Source organism: Ochotona princeps, chromosome 15 (assembly GCF_030435755.1).
Source record: "Ochotona princeps isolate mOchPri1 chromosome 15, mOchPri1.hap1, whole genome shotgun sequence".
NCBI lineage: Eukaryota > Metazoa > Chordata > Mammalia > Lagomorpha > Ochotonidae > Ochotona > Ochotona princeps.
In genome coordinates this window covers 41,387,908-41,404,852 of record NC_080846.1, presented here as the reverse complement: position 1 = coordinate 41,404,852, position 16,945 = coordinate 41,387,908, and the positions used below count along the sequence as shown (strand labels likewise).

The window sequence follows — 16,945 nt, the reverse complement described above, 5'->3', positions numbered from 1 at the left end:
CAGCTTTATGGTAGCATGCCTTGTTTCCATCAGCACGAGTCAACTAAGATGCAAACAGAATCAGAGGCAAGGAGATGATCTTCCAGGTAGTGTCTGGCTTTTATCTCTCCCTTATGTTGCTTCCAATCACTTTCAACATACACAGCTCCAAATCTGACTCATCTGTTAAAAAGCCAGCATTTCTGCCATCACTCAGTGTGAGAAGACTTTCTTCAAGACTAGGTCCTTTCCCATGTGGAAATTCATCTAATCAGAGGAAGACTGTATCAGTTATTTCTTGTCCATTTCATTCTTTAACTTTGATTGCATATTTTAATCCATTATTCCGCACATTGGAGTCCCTACCATGCACATACTTGATTTTTGAAGTCTACAAGTTAAACTCACAAAGAATAGTCAATTTCTTGATGATACTAACACACATCTAGAATTTTAGTTACCATAATCATTTTAATTAGTTGCTCTCTTTCATTTAAAGAATATTCTTGAGAATTAAGATGCAAGCAAAACTTTTATCATGCTAGTCTTCATTCAAATACTAATGCCAACATTTAATTTCTAACACAGTAACTGGAACATTTTAGTCATTCACTGAGTACTGGTTGAACTAAGAAATAAGTGGATAAGTTCCCCAGGAAAAGATTTCAAGCACTCTCACAATTAGACTTTACCCTCTTTTATTTCCTCATGTTCTAGTAACTTCCTAAAACATAAAACTTTCACTGTTGTTTGACTCCAGTATGTCAGACACTATAGCAATTGAACAACCAAGAATAATAAAGAGATTCATGGATTTTTGAAAGAAAGACTCATCTTAATTTACACTGACATATTTATTGTCTCTTTTCTCCTCACTGAGATTTTCTTAGTACATTTTGAGCCTATAAAGCTGTTTCTATCCCTACACTCCACCCACATTCTTTTTGTCCCTGAAGATTCAGTTCAAATTGTAACTTGTTCTCCAAAACACTTAACTAATCTCTCTTCTGTAAAGTGGGCTCTTTGTTACCCCTCTCCTGACTTGCTATTACAATTATTTTTAATTGCATCATAGTTTAATTTAGCAAGGAATTCTGTGTTGTACGTTTTCTGGTATGATAGATGCTAGAGTATTCAATTATACTTTATGCTGTATCTCCTCACGCTGTGGCAGTCTTCTGAGGTCATGCTTTTCACAGTGCACTTTAAGCTTCCTAGTGTCTTCCTTAGGACCTGAAAGTAATACTTTCTCCTCTACTGGTTCCTTGGTCAATGTATTTGGCTTGATTGGTTGACAAATTACAGGAAATTTTCTTTAATTTAGCAGAGTGTTGCTGCTTGCACAGACTGCTGGATCTTCAGTTGGCTTTATTATCCAACTATATACTAATTGATCATTATTATGAAAATAATAAAATATTCTTTGCTTGCTCCTAAGCATTCAAGAAGTCAGCAATAAAGTATTTGAATACCTTCCTGAATTGAAGATGAAGAACACATTTCCATGTTTTTATTTTTCCCCTACTTACATGTATTACCTATCCTGTCCTTGATGTCCATTTCCACTTCATAGTTTAAGCTAGAGATTTTTAAACCATAATTTGAACACTTGCAAAGTCTATGGGTGTTTTTCAGCAAGTGTGGAAACCTAATCACAATAGTATGCCTAAAAAAAATAAAAACCCAGGGGGTTATTTAATGATGCCAAACAGAGCCATAAGTTCAAGCTTATGACTGTCCTGAATCCTTATTTTTCTGTATGCACCATGGTTTAGGTGATATCTTGGTTGTTAGGCAGAAAATGCACTGAGCTATAAAAAGAATGTGGTCTGGTTTTTGTACTGGAGTGTCCACTGGCAGGTTTGTAGTAACAACTCTATGAGCAACAGTGGTAGTGGCAACAAAACATATGTGTTGCTGGAGAAGTGTCAGGCACAGCTTTAAATGCTTTCTCTATTACCTTCTTAAACCATATCACATACCCCACACCCACCTCCTGCGAAAATGCAGCCCTATGTTTCTGAACAGGCTCTAGATTGAAATCCTGAATCAGAGAGAAGTTGAATTACTAGTACAAGGTCCAAGGGCAATATACACAAAGTGAAGAACTGGGGAAGTGGAAGTGTGGGAAGAAAGTCAAGGTTAGAGTTGTCCACACAAAAATTCACTTCAAATCGTCCTACACTGAGTTCCATTCTAGTGTATTAACTTGGCTGACACAGAAATCTATATAGGGGAACAAAAAATAGAATGCAGTGCCTAACTTAATTGTGAAGAGTTAGTCTAGAATAAACTAGTCCCATCACATTTGTGAAGATAATCACTTTCTTCGTGACATCTTACAAAAGGGCATCAAGAAGAGCCCTTCCCAGCTGCACATCTCAGCCTTTCTCCCAGCCCTAATACTGCACACACACACACACACACACACACACACACACACAAGCCCTTTTTAGGCCTTTGGACTTCTTCACACCACAGCATGGAGGCATAGTGTAACTCATTCATAGATGAGGTTGATAAGAAAGACTGACCAGTCTTTAATAGACTTCAAAACATGAAATACAGTTATTCTGTTGCTAACGTGTTACCACAGAGTTCAAGTCATTTTAATATCAGATGCAGCAGGTACTCTAATTTGGAATATTCCATATATCTATATAGCAGTCTCAGTTGTACACAACCTTATGCCAAATATTGCAAATCAGGACGGGCTGAGGCAATCTCTACTCAAGTGCAAGCTGTAGACTCAAAATTCTTCTGTTTCATATTAAAACATAAGAGACATGGGGAATGGCACAATGGCTCAGTGGCTAAATCCTCGCCTTGCAAGTGCTGGGATCCCATTTCAGCACTACTTTGTGTCTTAGCTTCTCCACTTCAATTCCAGCTCCTTGATTGTGGCCTGGGAAAAAAGCAGAGGATGGACCAAAGGATTTGGACCCTGCACTCACGTGGAAGACCAGGAGGAAGCTCCTGGCTTTAGACTGGCTCAGCTCTGGCTATTGCAGCTATCTGGGGAGTGAACCAACAGATGGATCTCTCTCTCTGTCTCTTTCTGTAAATCTGCCTTTCCAATAAAAATAAAATAAATCTTAAAAATAAAGAACAACAACAAAAAGGAACATGAGAGACCTGGATCCTAGTGGTAAAGTTGTGACTTCTTTGTGACTTAACTGTATATGGCACCACTGGAACTTAGTGTCTCAATCTGAAAATGAGTATGACAAATTATGTTTAACTTAGCACATTATTAAAAATTCATATTTAGCATAGCTATGGTTGGGCATCCAGAAAGGGCATTTTTACTAAATTTTTTAAAAAGGAGATATTTGCTCCTGCATAAAACCTAAATGCATTTTGAAAGGCAGTATAACTGGATAACAGTTTTTCAAACAGTCTATAAGAGTGGTTTATAATGTGTCATTCATTCAGAGTTTACTATTTTTTAAGGTGGAGCACAACAATGAACAGTAGAGTAGGTGTTAGAGGACCTGGGTGAGAATCTTTTCTTTGCTTATTTTGAACTCTGTGAACTTGAGCAAGTCTTTCAATTTCAATTTCCTCACTTGTAAAAGCAAAATAGTAAGAAATATTGCCTTTGCCTAATTCAAAGGATTTTTGTGTATACATCAGGAAAAAAAAAACCTTTTATGGACAGCTTTTAATACAACTAGGCGATGTCTCATTTCACCATCTCCTTAATAGTATGAATTAAGAAATCATTTCTACCCATTTTAAAGATATGGAAACTGAGTTTCAGAAGCAATAAGGAAGTTATCCTTGTTCATGTAGCTTACTGTAAGAGGGAAAAAGCAATATGTGAATGTTAACCAAAATCCTTTTGCTTTTGCAGATAAAATTATCTAATTTGAAAATCAACTTTTTCTTCTTTTGCTGTTCTTTTCTTCCTGTTATTTTATATTTCTGTTATGTTTTCTCTATTTTGATGAGGTAATAATGATTGCCATTATTCATCATATAGACTTAAGTAGGATTAAGTTTGATAAGTGGCAAACCAGAATGTGGTCAAGTCAGTATAATGGCATGGCCCACAGGCAACTGTGAAGCATTTAGTAAGTAAATATTTTTGAGAATTTCTCACACAAGAATATCCTGACTATACTCACTGCAAGGACCCTACAAATGTTAAGAATGAGACATAGAATTAAATAGAAAAATAATAATAAGAAAAAGCAGTTAATTATCATGAAAACAGAGATATAATTACCATGCAAGGATAGTTGAGAGGAGAAATTCATTCATTCCAAGTAAGAAGCTAATGGACTTTACAACAACATGCAGAGAAAACTTGCCTGTTCTTTACAAAACATCAGGGCATTTGGTAACCAAATAACTGAGTGAGGTAAACTATGAGAAGGGGCTGCTGGGGCTGGGAAACAACTCAAACTCCAACATTCACAAACGTCTCCTCTTTTAGATTTTAAAATTAAATTCCTTCCAATCACGTCAAGGCAAAAGAATATTTACAGTAGAAGTGCAAATGTAGCTAACTGGAGGAGAAGGGTAGAGGATGGATTGGGGTCCTCTCCTGTTTCACAGATGTTGATTTTAACTTTCCACCTGGTAATAGCCTGGGGCCAGGACATAAAGATACAAGTCAAGACATAGAGACCTACCCAGAGGTGACTAACAGCAACCAGCAGGGGAATTATAAAACCTCACAAAATATTTCAAGTGGCTAAGTACACTTTCTTTTTTTTTTTCTTATTTACTAATATTTGGAAAGAGTCATAGAATATATTACCTTTTCAAAATTCTGGATTACATAAAATGTGGCTTGAGAAAATCAGACATTTTTCATATACAGAGTAAATGATATTGTGATCAATTTCCAAAGTAGGCTTTGTTTAACACACACAAGTACACAAGAAAGCTTTAAAACTATGAGAAATAAAAGTAGTAGCTAACATACTTTTCCTGTAATACTATACCATTTCTCCAGGACTTCAGAAAATGTCCAAGACTGTATAGAAAAGCCCCATAGCTTAATATTTAACTTGCAAAAATATATTTCAAGGCAAGTGAAAATAAAAAAAGAGTTTTTCCATAAGGCTAGTCATTTATGTTTGCAGACCACATTTTTTAAAAAGGAAAACGACAAGATTAATTTTACTCTATTTTCTGGACTTGCACAACATAAAAGCAAACAAGCAAAAAAAAAAAATCCCTGTCATTTTGGAAGCATAATAGATGTTTCTTATAAACAAGGCTAGGAAGGATAGCTAGTGAAATAGGAGTGGGGGAGGGGAAGCAAATCCTTTAGGTAACAGTCTTAGGGAAAGATTCAGAAGACAAATTTTGAATCAAGTTGTTCTGCTTTACAACGTGAGTAGTCTTGAATCCTAAGCAGATGTAAAAGGAGTACGGCAAATGGGGAGAAAAAAAAAGCCGATAAAGTTTCTGGCTACAACACAAGCGATATATCATTACCATATGATCTAATGTGGGTGTCAGCAGGATTGCGTTCATTGAGGGAAACCTCACTTTTGAGCTGTGCAATGGAGTAGAAGCAGGGGCTTCTCAACCTAGTGACAGTCAAAGAGCAGCACCTACCCCCTCCTTCTTCCCACATCTGCAAACTCTTTTGCTTGGGCTGAATACTTAGTGTAATTACATCTCAGTTTTGAGCGCTCCAGTGGCAAATCCCCGGATTAAAAGGTATGGTTTTCAATAATTGTCCTGAACCCTGCTACAGACTGATAAAAATTGGGTCAAATGGAGAGCAACAGGAAATATTTGGTGAGAAGAAGAAAATAGAGAAAAGAGTGTTAAACTTTTAATAATCTTTTTGCAAAATTTTAGACACCTACTGCTTGAAAACGGAAGTTAAATCTTTGCTAAAATGGTTGAATGCATTGTTTGAGTTCTTTATCTTCTGTTCTTGCAACGATGCTTATTAAAGAACTGTCACCTAACACCATAACTGTAAACTTTGATGTTTTTGTATTTGTGCTAATGAAATGTTTAGCTCTTTAGGACGTGTGTACTGAGTATGCTCTAAACCTGCAGACTATTTGTAATTGGATTATACAGCTCAGGATTTATCCCCCTACTGTAATGTTGTACACTTTAAGGACTTGTAAAACCTCAGCAATGTTGGTAAGTAGCTGCAGAGAACTAAAATATATTTCTACATTCCCAGAAATGAATAGAAACTGTCACCAGGAAGGAAAAAAATAAATGCTGAAATTACTTCTGTTGTTAAGACCCACGTTTTCTTAAGTGTTGTACCCCTGTCAATATTTTCTCAAGAAAAGAAATTTTATTAGAAGATACATTCAGTTTTCAATGAGGATTCAGGTTAGTTTTCTTTCTAACTTTAAAATAGAGTAACATGATGACCACTGGTTTAAGTGGGCTCACAGCAATACAAATACCTGTGGCTTCTTCTTTCACTTTGAATTTTCCCTAGAAAAAGAGCAAAATCCCTCTTATAGCAGCCCTTGCTTATGCATAGGAGCTTGTCTTATTTATTTTTTAAGTTATTTCTGTTTGTATTGAAGTTTTTATCTCACCTCGGGCTGGGGCATTGCTCTGTCATTCTGCGTATATAGCCTCTCTTGTCTCTTACGGCTCAAATTATTTCTTTGAAGTCACACCGAAGGCACAAATAGCATTAGACCAATGTTTATACGAATGATATAGTTCACTTAATAGGAAGAAGTAGTTTCAGGAGTCAAAAATTGTTTTTGCTAAAACATTTATGAACTGTGACAAGCAGTTTTATTGGAGTGGTACTATCCTAGCAATTAGCATCTAGATAAGTGTCACATGAGAACATATGGAGAGGAACTGAAACAATTTCAGAGAAAATTTAGAAATAAATTATTTCCATAGCAAAATCCTTGATTTCTACACTGTCAACTGTTGTTTGCTGTTTATGTTTGTGATTCATCAAAGGCAAGAAGGGAAGGGTTAAAGAAGTCATTTGCATCCACAGTCCACAAAGTTGTTTTAAGATACTGTGTTTTCAAGAATCATGACACTTATTTAGAAGTAATTTTATGGAAAAACGTACACAAAGTTTCTGGACATGCTGTGATGCTACTCCGGGATGTTCAGGGTTAAAATGCAGCGCATGCGCACTTGCCTCCATCCGCACATACACAGAGCAACTCAAAGGCATATAAAAATGAGTAATCGAAACTCTATGCTTCTGCATTCAGCTGCAATCAAAAAGAATAATGTGCAGAGAACTGAACCATCTGAACCAGAGTAGACAAATGTAAATTATGATACTTTTCTTCTGAGCTAATGCTCAGCATTTCCTTTTCTGGCGGGTTGGTGAAACCGACAGCCCCTTTCTGTTCTGGAGAAAAGATTACAAAGCAAGCAACATCTGTGCTAACTTTGCTAGCTTTTTAAACTATTATTAAATCTGCAATTACTTTGCTTTATTTTTCTTCTAAAATTGTGATACATTGAATATGAAAGGCCAGCAAACTTGTGGTAAACTGTAAACATTGCACGCTAATGTAAAACATATAGAAAACCACTTCCTCAGACTTAATCCAAGCAAACATGTTGCCAAAACAATAGAGGCTCCTCTTAGAGGTAAAGCCAGGAATTTCCAAGGAGGGGCTGCTGGAAAAACAAACTTGAAGTTCAACTTCAAGTGGCCATGTGACTCATATGGTAATTTATAATCAAAAAGTCACATGCCTATATGTAATTTAGCGACAAATATGAATTTAAAAAATTGAGTAAGAATTTGCAAAATATTTGTGTCCTCTTTGCATAAGCTTCTAAAATTCAGGTTAGGACATACGAAGATTAATTTTATCTCTGCTTTTCTTTGCTGTTAGTTTTATCACTGCTTAATGGCCAAACAGTTCTTCCATTCTAATTATGAATCTTCAGGTTAATGATTTAAGGTAGAGATGATAAGAATAAATGTAACATTTGCAATATGTTTTGGGAATACTTAAAACATAGTTCTTTTGGGTATTTAACTGGAATTCATGGATATTTAATTAAAATTTATTTTAACATAAATCATCTCACTAAAGGACTACTTGTTCTCTATACAATCAACTGCATTTTGTTCAGATTTATGTAGTTCACTTTAGTCAGTTTAGCAGCAAAGACGTGTACTTCTATCTCTAAATGCTTGATGAATTAATGGATATTATGCATATTTGTCAAATCTGTACATTTTTAGTTTCCTTGTTGTCTTTAACAAAATATCCCTATTGATAAAATTAGAAGACATACATATCATATAAGAATCAGTTAGAATTTTCCGTATATATTTATTGGAATTTAAAATAAACAGTTGTAAAAAAGTAGCCAATGGACTTATTTTTTACTGGACTCTTGATAATACTGTTTAGATTTTCAATTTGATAATATTTTAATGTCAGAAATTGGATATAGATTAAAAAGGATGATTATGTATTTTTAAGAAAATCATACAGATTTGATGCTCACAAGAAATCAAATAGATTGCATTGTTATAATACATTTATGGTCAATTGAGTCATTTGTGTGCAAAATATTGTGCAAAGCCGAGTGCAGAGCAAGGGATAATAAGACACGCCCTGAAGGACTACATCTTCTAGTGGGGAGGACAGAACAAATATGCACAACAAATTACAATCTAATGTGATAAGTCCTTTCAAAGAGGTAGAAGCAGCAAGCTTTTTCTGCACAGAGAAGGGGAGGCAGTACCACTCCTGAATGAGCCAGGGCGCAGAGGAGGGAAGCCCATTGTCTCATCTCGTCTCTACAGCAGTGTTACAAGGTAGGTGTTTGTAGTTTTGAGTATCAGGGTTGATGTGGGGACTTGTGGTGGAGAGAAAATGAAAAGATAAATGCTTAGAAATATCTGTGGGACCAAATGATGAGTAGCCACGCATGTAACCCAGGCAATGTGCCTGCCCCTTCTTGTTAAGCCATTGGAAGTCAACGGATACAATTAGCAGTTAAAATTTAATATGTAAAAAAATTGACTTGCACAGCAGAGTAGAAGCTGGCCAGAAGCAGAGGAAGTACTCAAGAAAGAACTGAGTAGCAACTCTTGCAGAAGGTCAGGATCTGTTGAGAAGCCCAGAATCAAGATAAATACAGAAAGACAGAGAGGCTAGATTGGTTTCCAGCTATATTTCAGAGGCAGGCATTGGAGATCTTTCATGGGTGTAGATAGAGTTTTACCTGACTGTTGCATTGGTTGTGTTGAGTAAGCAATGAACAGGTTCCCATGATTTTCTATCATGACAGTTTCACAAATGAAGTGATTGTATAGTGTCTTCGTAATTCAGACCCTAAATCTAAAACTAGCCAGCCTATGTAGCATTCTAATCTCTCTTCATAAGAAAATAATTGTGCAAATGAGACATATTTAATCTTATCACCTTTCAAATGCATTTTTAGCGTTTAGCTTCTGAGTAGTAAGTGAACTATTGGATCATATGTTGTTCCCTGTGCTCATGGTGGGGCTTCATCATCAGGTAACACTACTCTTCCTAAACCTTTCATTTGTTTCTTAGGTTCTCTGGTTGTGAAAATATATGAAATTAATCATGACAGCAACTCTCATCTTCCTTCTGCTTGCACAAGTTTCTTGGGCCGGGCCGTTTCAACAGAGAGGCTTATTTGACTTTATGCTGGAAGATGAGGCTTCTGGGCTAGATTACGAAGAGGCACCTGTCCCACCTGAGTCAAAACCCAGATTTCTGCCTGAAGAGTTTGACATGTTGCTCCCAGAACCAGTGTGCCCCTTCCGCTGTCAATGTCATCTTCGGGTTGTCCAGTGTTCTGATTTGGGTAAGTTGGGTATGGTCCCTCATGACTTTTCTTGTTTGTTTTGTTCTTGTGACTGTCTTTGAGTTAGCAGTTCTTAGTTTTAATCTCTGTGATTGTAAATGTGAAGGACAGTGCCACCTAATGAGGAGTAAAGGAAGTCGAACCCGAGGCAAAGGACAGTAGCTAAGTTAGGAGATCTTCACTCTTTCTTTTCCATCTCATAGTTTTATCAGTTAAGACAAATGAATTAAAAAAGAAAAGTCTTCTGGAGTTCAGGCTCCAGTGTTTACAATATAAAACTTTGGAAATAGCATATCTTATGTACTGGGATTTCAGAGTGATGATTTATTTTGTTCTATACATTGTGTTCGTGAAAGTTCAGATATTAAGAACAACAGGGATATCTTTCTACTCTGGAGTTGGTCTAGATAAGAGTTTGAACATTACTAAATTATAAGGTATGCAAAGTTCCCTGAAGAAAAACAAGATAAATGTCAGGCCAAAACTTATCTCTCAAGTACAGAAATACACCCTTAATCTTTGGGTCTTAGTTTTGCCTTTAGCTCTGGCATTTTGTAATCCAGCTGTTTATATTCTTTAGAAAGTTTCAAGGGAAATATTTGTAACTAAGGTACAGTGTAAATATTCAACATAGTCTTGGAACATTTATCTTTAGCCGAACACCCTAGAGACAGTTTGATTTATCATCTTCTGAGAAAAAAAATGGCCTGGAAATTCCAAAAGCAACGTACTTAGAAAATAAATCTCCAGAAAGTTTTGAGGCCTCAGTGGATGAGCCAAAGGGAAAGAATCATTTTATGTGTCAGAAGATTCATATTCCTCCTCTCTTTTGAGATGTTTTCTTTTTGTAAAGATAAAATCAGTCCTCATATATTGATTCTACCATTGTATATTTCCTTACAGAAGGAATTGTGCAACATGGTAAGGCATGGGTTTTAGTAGGCATATACTTATATCCAACATACTTTGTAGCACTGCTTCAGGTAAAGCATATTGCCACTAACTTCTGTAATTGGAATAAATGACATACATGAGTATGGAATCACATGAAGTAAAATCACACGCAGGAATAGGGAAACATGAAAATCAAATTCAATGTTGACATATGTGATATGAAACCCAAAATGAACTATATCAGAGTTTTCAAGAATCTATAGGAAACTCCACTTTTCTTTTTTCTATTTCAAACTTTTAAAATTACCTATATAACAAGAATATATTTTATGTATTTCCCAAAGATATGATCCTAAGATATGATCCATAGTTTTCTAATTTGTCCATTCATTCAGCAAATCTATGAAGAGTATACCATGAATCAGTTCTGTGGCAAGCCCTGAGAAGAAAGGATAAGGAGGTCAAATATGGTGTGGCTTTCTGTGACTCTCAGCTGTTAGGATTGGTGACTGGTCTTTTCTGACATGCATGTTTGCTGCAGGGAAGACTGGATTGCTTTCAAACCCTCCAGAAATGTTTGTAAGCATCTGACATGCATCACTGTGTTAGGTGAGAAAACAAAGAACTGGAAAAACCTGCAGAGACCATCACAATTGATAGAGTAATGGTAGCCTTTCTTTAACATGACTTCAATGCCAAGCTCCCAAGAAATGTGTAGCAAGTTAAATTTCTCATCGCCTCTGACAACCAAATTAAAAGGACTCATTACTCTCATTACACACATTACCAAAACATGAACAGTTGATGTTTTTAAGGGAGGAAAGAGATGGCAAGTCACATTACCCAAGTTTTATTTTTTCAAGACACTGTTTTATGCTGATTCTATGACAAGTACTTCTTAAAGCATGTTTTATTAGGACAATAGACCAGGATCCCAATCCCCAGGCCTATAAAAGGCACATGACTATTGCCTAAAACTAAATAGCAAACTCTAATTTTAGGAAATATCACGTTCACTTACTTGGGAATCTCATGATGCATTTTTTTGTTCTCATTTTCTTTAGATTATCTTTCTTGTCTTCAGATGAGAAAGTATTCTACATTTCTAAAAGTATAACTTTGTAATTATTCATTTTAAGGGATCGTAATTAACTATTTTAACTAAGTTCTTGGAAGGATTGGGCTATTCCAAGATATCCTTAGTTTTTGCTCATTCAGAAAGGCATATTTAAATATGCCATAGACTTACATCAGATAGCTCTAAAGCACAGAGTATGCTTCTTAAGAGAAAGAAAAACTCTCTGTGTTCAAACTATGCTCACAATTTGAGCTACTAACACTTGCTCACTGATAAATTGTTGAGGCCTTTACATCTTTATTTGTAAAAAAAAAAAAGTCACAAACAATCCTAAACATTTTCTTGTACGTCTAAGGTCCCTAGCTCATAGTAGCAGCTCAGTGTTTTTGTTTCAATTATTATCATAGAATGCTTATGCAGAGAAAACAATGAAAGAAAGGAAATAGAAACTTCATTCATAATCAAGGCAAGGTAGCACCATTTGTACTTTGTATTCTCTAGTGATCTGAGCGTAATGCTTGGATTTTTACGAAAAAGGATAAAATACAATGCATTTGGGGAAGGGAAATGTTAATCAGTGACTGCACGCATGGCTGATGTTTTCTGCAGGGTTGTCCTTGCTAAAATTCATAACGAGCACAGAGGACCTACAGGGTGGGACAGCATTTTTTTACTTATTACCTAAACAATGCATAACAAAATTTTTATTGTAATTTTTGACTCTTTATTCACCAAGTGATATTTCTGACAGTGTTAAATGACATGTAGTTTTTAAATAGTTCTTTCCAAGCCAAGAAATCAAAACTGTGAAACTAAAATGCAAAATTGCTTCATAGGAAAATTTTAGGCCATTCAGCGGATGCACTGATTCATTTCATCTTTTATTCAAACTTGCTAGAGTAGTATTTCAAGGTGCTTTGAGATTCTGGGATATTACGAAAGCAATCATTTGTTCCCTCACAAATTTTGGCCAATATGTTTTGTTGAATTTGTTGTAATTTGCCTTGTTAACGTAAATCAGAATTTTATAAGTACCATGTCTTCTTTCTTTAAACAAAACTTATGTTCCTAAGACATAACACAATTCACTCAGAATTACTCTACAAAAGGCAACATAAATAGAAGATGAGTGAATTTAGAAAGTTATCAGAATCTTAAAATCATAAACCCACAATTCCACTAGTTTTCACCCAATTTTTTAAAATTATTATTATTTTTTTATTGGAAAGGCAGATATAGAAAGAGGAGGAGAGACAGAGAGGAAGATCTTCCATCTGGGGATGATTCACTCCCCAAGTGACCGCAATGGCTGGAGCTGAGCCCATCTGAAGCCAGAATCCAGGAGCTTCTTCCAGGTCTCCCATGTGGGTGCAGGGTCCCAAAGCTTTGGACCGTCCTCGACTGCTTTCCCAGGCTACAGGCAGGGAGCTGGATGGGAAGTGGAGCTGCCGGGATTAGAACTGGTGCCCATATGGGATCCCAGTGCTTTCAAAGCAAGGACTTTAGCCACTAGACTACACTATCGTGCAGGGCCCAGATTTCGCTCCATCTTTTGAAAATGTCCTAATTTCTGTCTCAGCGGATATTCAGGTTCATGTTGGCATCTTCTTGAAGGAGATGAATTTCCCTTTTTTGAATACTCTGGCTCAGCCACTCGGTGTTGAATTAAGGATAACCGGGTAGCATAACTTAATTCTGACTTCTCCTGGCTGAAATGTAGATTAGCCCTGACAAGTCAAGAAAGCATGAACGTTGACTTTTGACTTTTCTCTAAAGTTAAAGTAGCAGTTAGTGATCTTTTGCAGAAAAGGTTCTCCAAAGACTTGAAATGTCTTTTAAAAATGTTTGACAGGGTGAAAAAGCTCAGACTATGAAATTAAGCACCTATGAATTCAAAACTTGACTTACTATTTATTAGCTGTGGAGGCAACTTTCAACATCTCATTTACTCAGTTCCTAAGTGGGTCTATATATTCCTATAATGGGTAATAATTAGAAATACATGTAAAAATGATTCTCATACTAACTGCTGTGGTCAGCTCCCATTTCGGATAAATGCAGTAACATTGTAAATATTTCTGACATGTCGTTTAGTTTTATTTTGAAAACTAAGAGTTTCTGATAAACACACAGCCTGTAAAACTGGATGCAAACTACCAGCCTCCTTCTCCCTGTAAAAAAAAAAAAATGGCAATGTCTTCAAATGTAAACAGACAAAGGTAAAAATATTGTACAATCATTAAGAAACATAGCGTTTTTCAAACCAACATTGTTTTAAACAAAGTTGTGTTGGTTGGGTTGAGAACAATGAGCCAATGGCTATTTTATACCTACAGATCATCAACTTGCAAATTAGCCCTGTAGAAATGTGCCAGACATGGAATGCATTCAATGTTGCCATGGTAAAGCATTACAAATAACAACTGCCTGTTAAATACACCCCGTGGTACAAAAGAAATTTCAATTTTAAGGATTTCAGAGAACAAATAGAACAAAGTTATTTTTTTTTTCTCTTTATTCACTTCTCCTGAAGTGGTGAAAATTTTGTCATTGCTTACTGTTTGGGGCATACACCAAAGCTTATTGTCTGGGGAAGTTGATTTTCAAGAAGCACAACTTATAGAGGAGATAAAAGAACGGTTAGCCTCTCCCATGAAATCGACTCAGAAGAGTAAACCAGTGCTATTTAGTAGAATAGTAGTTCAAGTGCTTGAAGCTCAATGGCCTTCAAGGATTTCATCCTGTTCTGTAGTACCAAGGATATAGATAACCCTAATTTGAAGTTTCAGATACATCAACAGGTGTCTCCAAAGCCTGGTACAGAGTGTACCCAGTACATGCCCAGTGGTTTGCCCATATGGGTGGAATTATACTAGTCCTCCTATGATTCAAGATAAATGGTTGATGTGATTCACAAAAGCAAGGTACCTGCCTCAAAGGGTTAAAGAGGAAGAGAGGAGTTAGTGAAGGCCAAGGGAAGCAGCTGTCTTCTTGACCCGCCTGGAGACTGACATATCCCTGGTTTCCTTCCCTGGCCCCAAAGGGGGAAAGAGAAGCAGCTGTGTGGGATCAAGGCATTCCATTAGAGTGCAGCTGTGATGCATTCTCCTTTGGAAGAAAATCTTGGCTCCAAGTGCCAGGATGGGAGTAGGTCAGCTGGAGTATCAACTCCCTGAGTGAGACAGGAAACCATGAGGACATCCAATCTTACAAGGGGCAGAAAGGCAATGATATACTTCCCAGAAAGTAATGATAAATAAGCTAAACCGATTTTCTATCCTGTCTTAGTAAAAGGAGAAAGCCCCCCTTTCAGCTACACTGTAAAAATCAAGAAATCAGTGACATTTGATCTGCTTTGCAGATGGCTTTGAACAATCTCTACAGCTTGTCAATTGTTCTTCACTATAATCTGCATGTGCACTGACTATGCCAAAATAAATTGCATGTAAAGTTAGAATTAGTCAATATCTTTTAATATATGTATATAAGATATGTATACTTTTTTTTGAAGTTTGACAGCTAATTTTCGTATACCTTCCACTCAGTAAGGTGCCTCATACTTGATAGTATCTTCAAATCAAAAATTGTTTTACCAATGAATACATGGGCACCTGCATGGCTTGATTGTTGGGTGAGTGCTTGCTGGAATAGTCTACATTGCTCTCCAGCCCCACAAGCTGAGGAAAAGAGGGCTAATGGGGAATTAGATGCCTGGAGCTGCCGAGCAGCCTTGCTTCTTCCCTTTGAGGCAGCCAATGAAACCAGAAAATTTCACTTCTAAAATGCAGGAAAAAGAATGAAATAGAAAGGGAGAAATATTCCATTTATGAATCCTCATAAATGTGTCATCTTACACAAAAATTGCCATTTTTAGGAAGGAAGAAGTGCACATACCTGCTTTCAGCAGAAAGGTGTTTATCGAGACAGGGGCACCTAAATAATCCTTTGCTCATTTAACAAGAACTGAAGTGTACTTCCATTGCCCTATTTATTCAGTTGCAGACAGAATTAAATAAAAGATGGTGGAGGTCAACAAGAATAAAGCTGGGATTTGGACCCATGCCACATGGCAGGAAAAGGATGAAGCTTTAAGGCAACTAGGCTTTTGTCCAACATGACATTCACCAGATTGCTGACACTTACCAGTGGAACAATGCTATTCATCCCCAGGAAAACAAGGAATATATGGAGTAGGGTGAAGGACTTGTTACAAGTTTTTACTCAGAAATAATTTTCTGGTAGGAGAGTTTTCTTTGCTGAAATAAACAACTATATCCAAAATTTTTACCTTTTTTTTTTCATTTTACTTGAAAGTCAGAGACAGAAAGATGGACAGACATATTCACTAATTCATTTCATAAATGCCAATGGCAGTCAACACTGGACCAGGTCAAAACCAGAAGCTGTCAAGGACCCACATACTTGAACTATCACCTATCTCCTCCCATGGTGTGATGAGCAGGAACCACATCAGAAGCAGAGAAACCAAGATTGAAAGCAAACACTCCACTATGGATGCAACATCCCAAGCAACAATTTAACCACCTGCCCCACGATGATATTTTAAAAACAATAGGTCTTCTCTTCTACAGTTAGGGGACACAAATAAATATCTATGGTGGCTTGGGAAGTACTCTGTCTTAACAGACTACTTTAATGTTTTCAAAGGATGTTCATTAAAAAATGAACTTATTTGGACACTTTGTTCCTAACACTTTTGATGAATGAATGTTGCACCAAAATTTGTGTTTTGCAAACAGTCGTTAATTTGCTCATGATTGCAGGATCAAGAAATTTGTGAAGAGCTTAAAAGGACTGCTCTCACTTGGGATCTGTCATGTATTTCTAGTCAAATACTAGCTAGAACTGGAGTTAGGGGAAAACTAAGTATATTCAGACGAGAGTTCACTCTCGTAACTGGCAGTTGGCATTGCTGTCACCTGTCAGCTCTGCTGTTCTGTCATCTGCGGGCTCAGGTGGCCTGTTCAGCATGATGGTCTCTTTTTATATGCTGTCAGGTTGTCCCAATAGGAAGCAACCTAAAACTCCATAACAGGTAATGCCACTTCTATCTCACTTGCCTTAAATGTCATGCCTCCCAAGTCCTATGTTGGTGGGAGGCTTAAGTAAGAGATGACCTGAAAGCAAATTCTAGCACTTGGATATGTTATGTTAAGCATTTAAACTGTTAGATCAAAGGCTAGC

At 36.6% G+C, this 16,945-nt stretch overlaps 1 protein-coding gene across 2 annotated transcripts in view; it reads left to right on the top strand.

Moving 5' to 3' along the window:
• The first annotated feature begins 5,501 nt into the window (after positions 1-5,501).
• DCN (decorin) overlaps positions 5,502-16,945 on the top strand; it is a 34,965-nt gene continuing 23,521 nt past the window's right edge. The window contains exons 1-2 of one of the 2 annotated variants that reach the window (XM_012926330.2): positions 5,502-5,661; positions 9,492-9,768. In XM_012926330.2, coding sequence (XP_012781784.2) covers positions 9,513-9,768 — 256 coding nt within the window. In that variant the 5' untranslated portion in view covers positions 5,502-5,661; positions 9,492-9,512. Of the gene's footprint in view, positions 5,662-8,580; positions 8,747-9,491; positions 9,769-16,945 lie in introns of those variants that run through there. The other variant, XM_012926329.2, reaches the window with a different exon arrangement.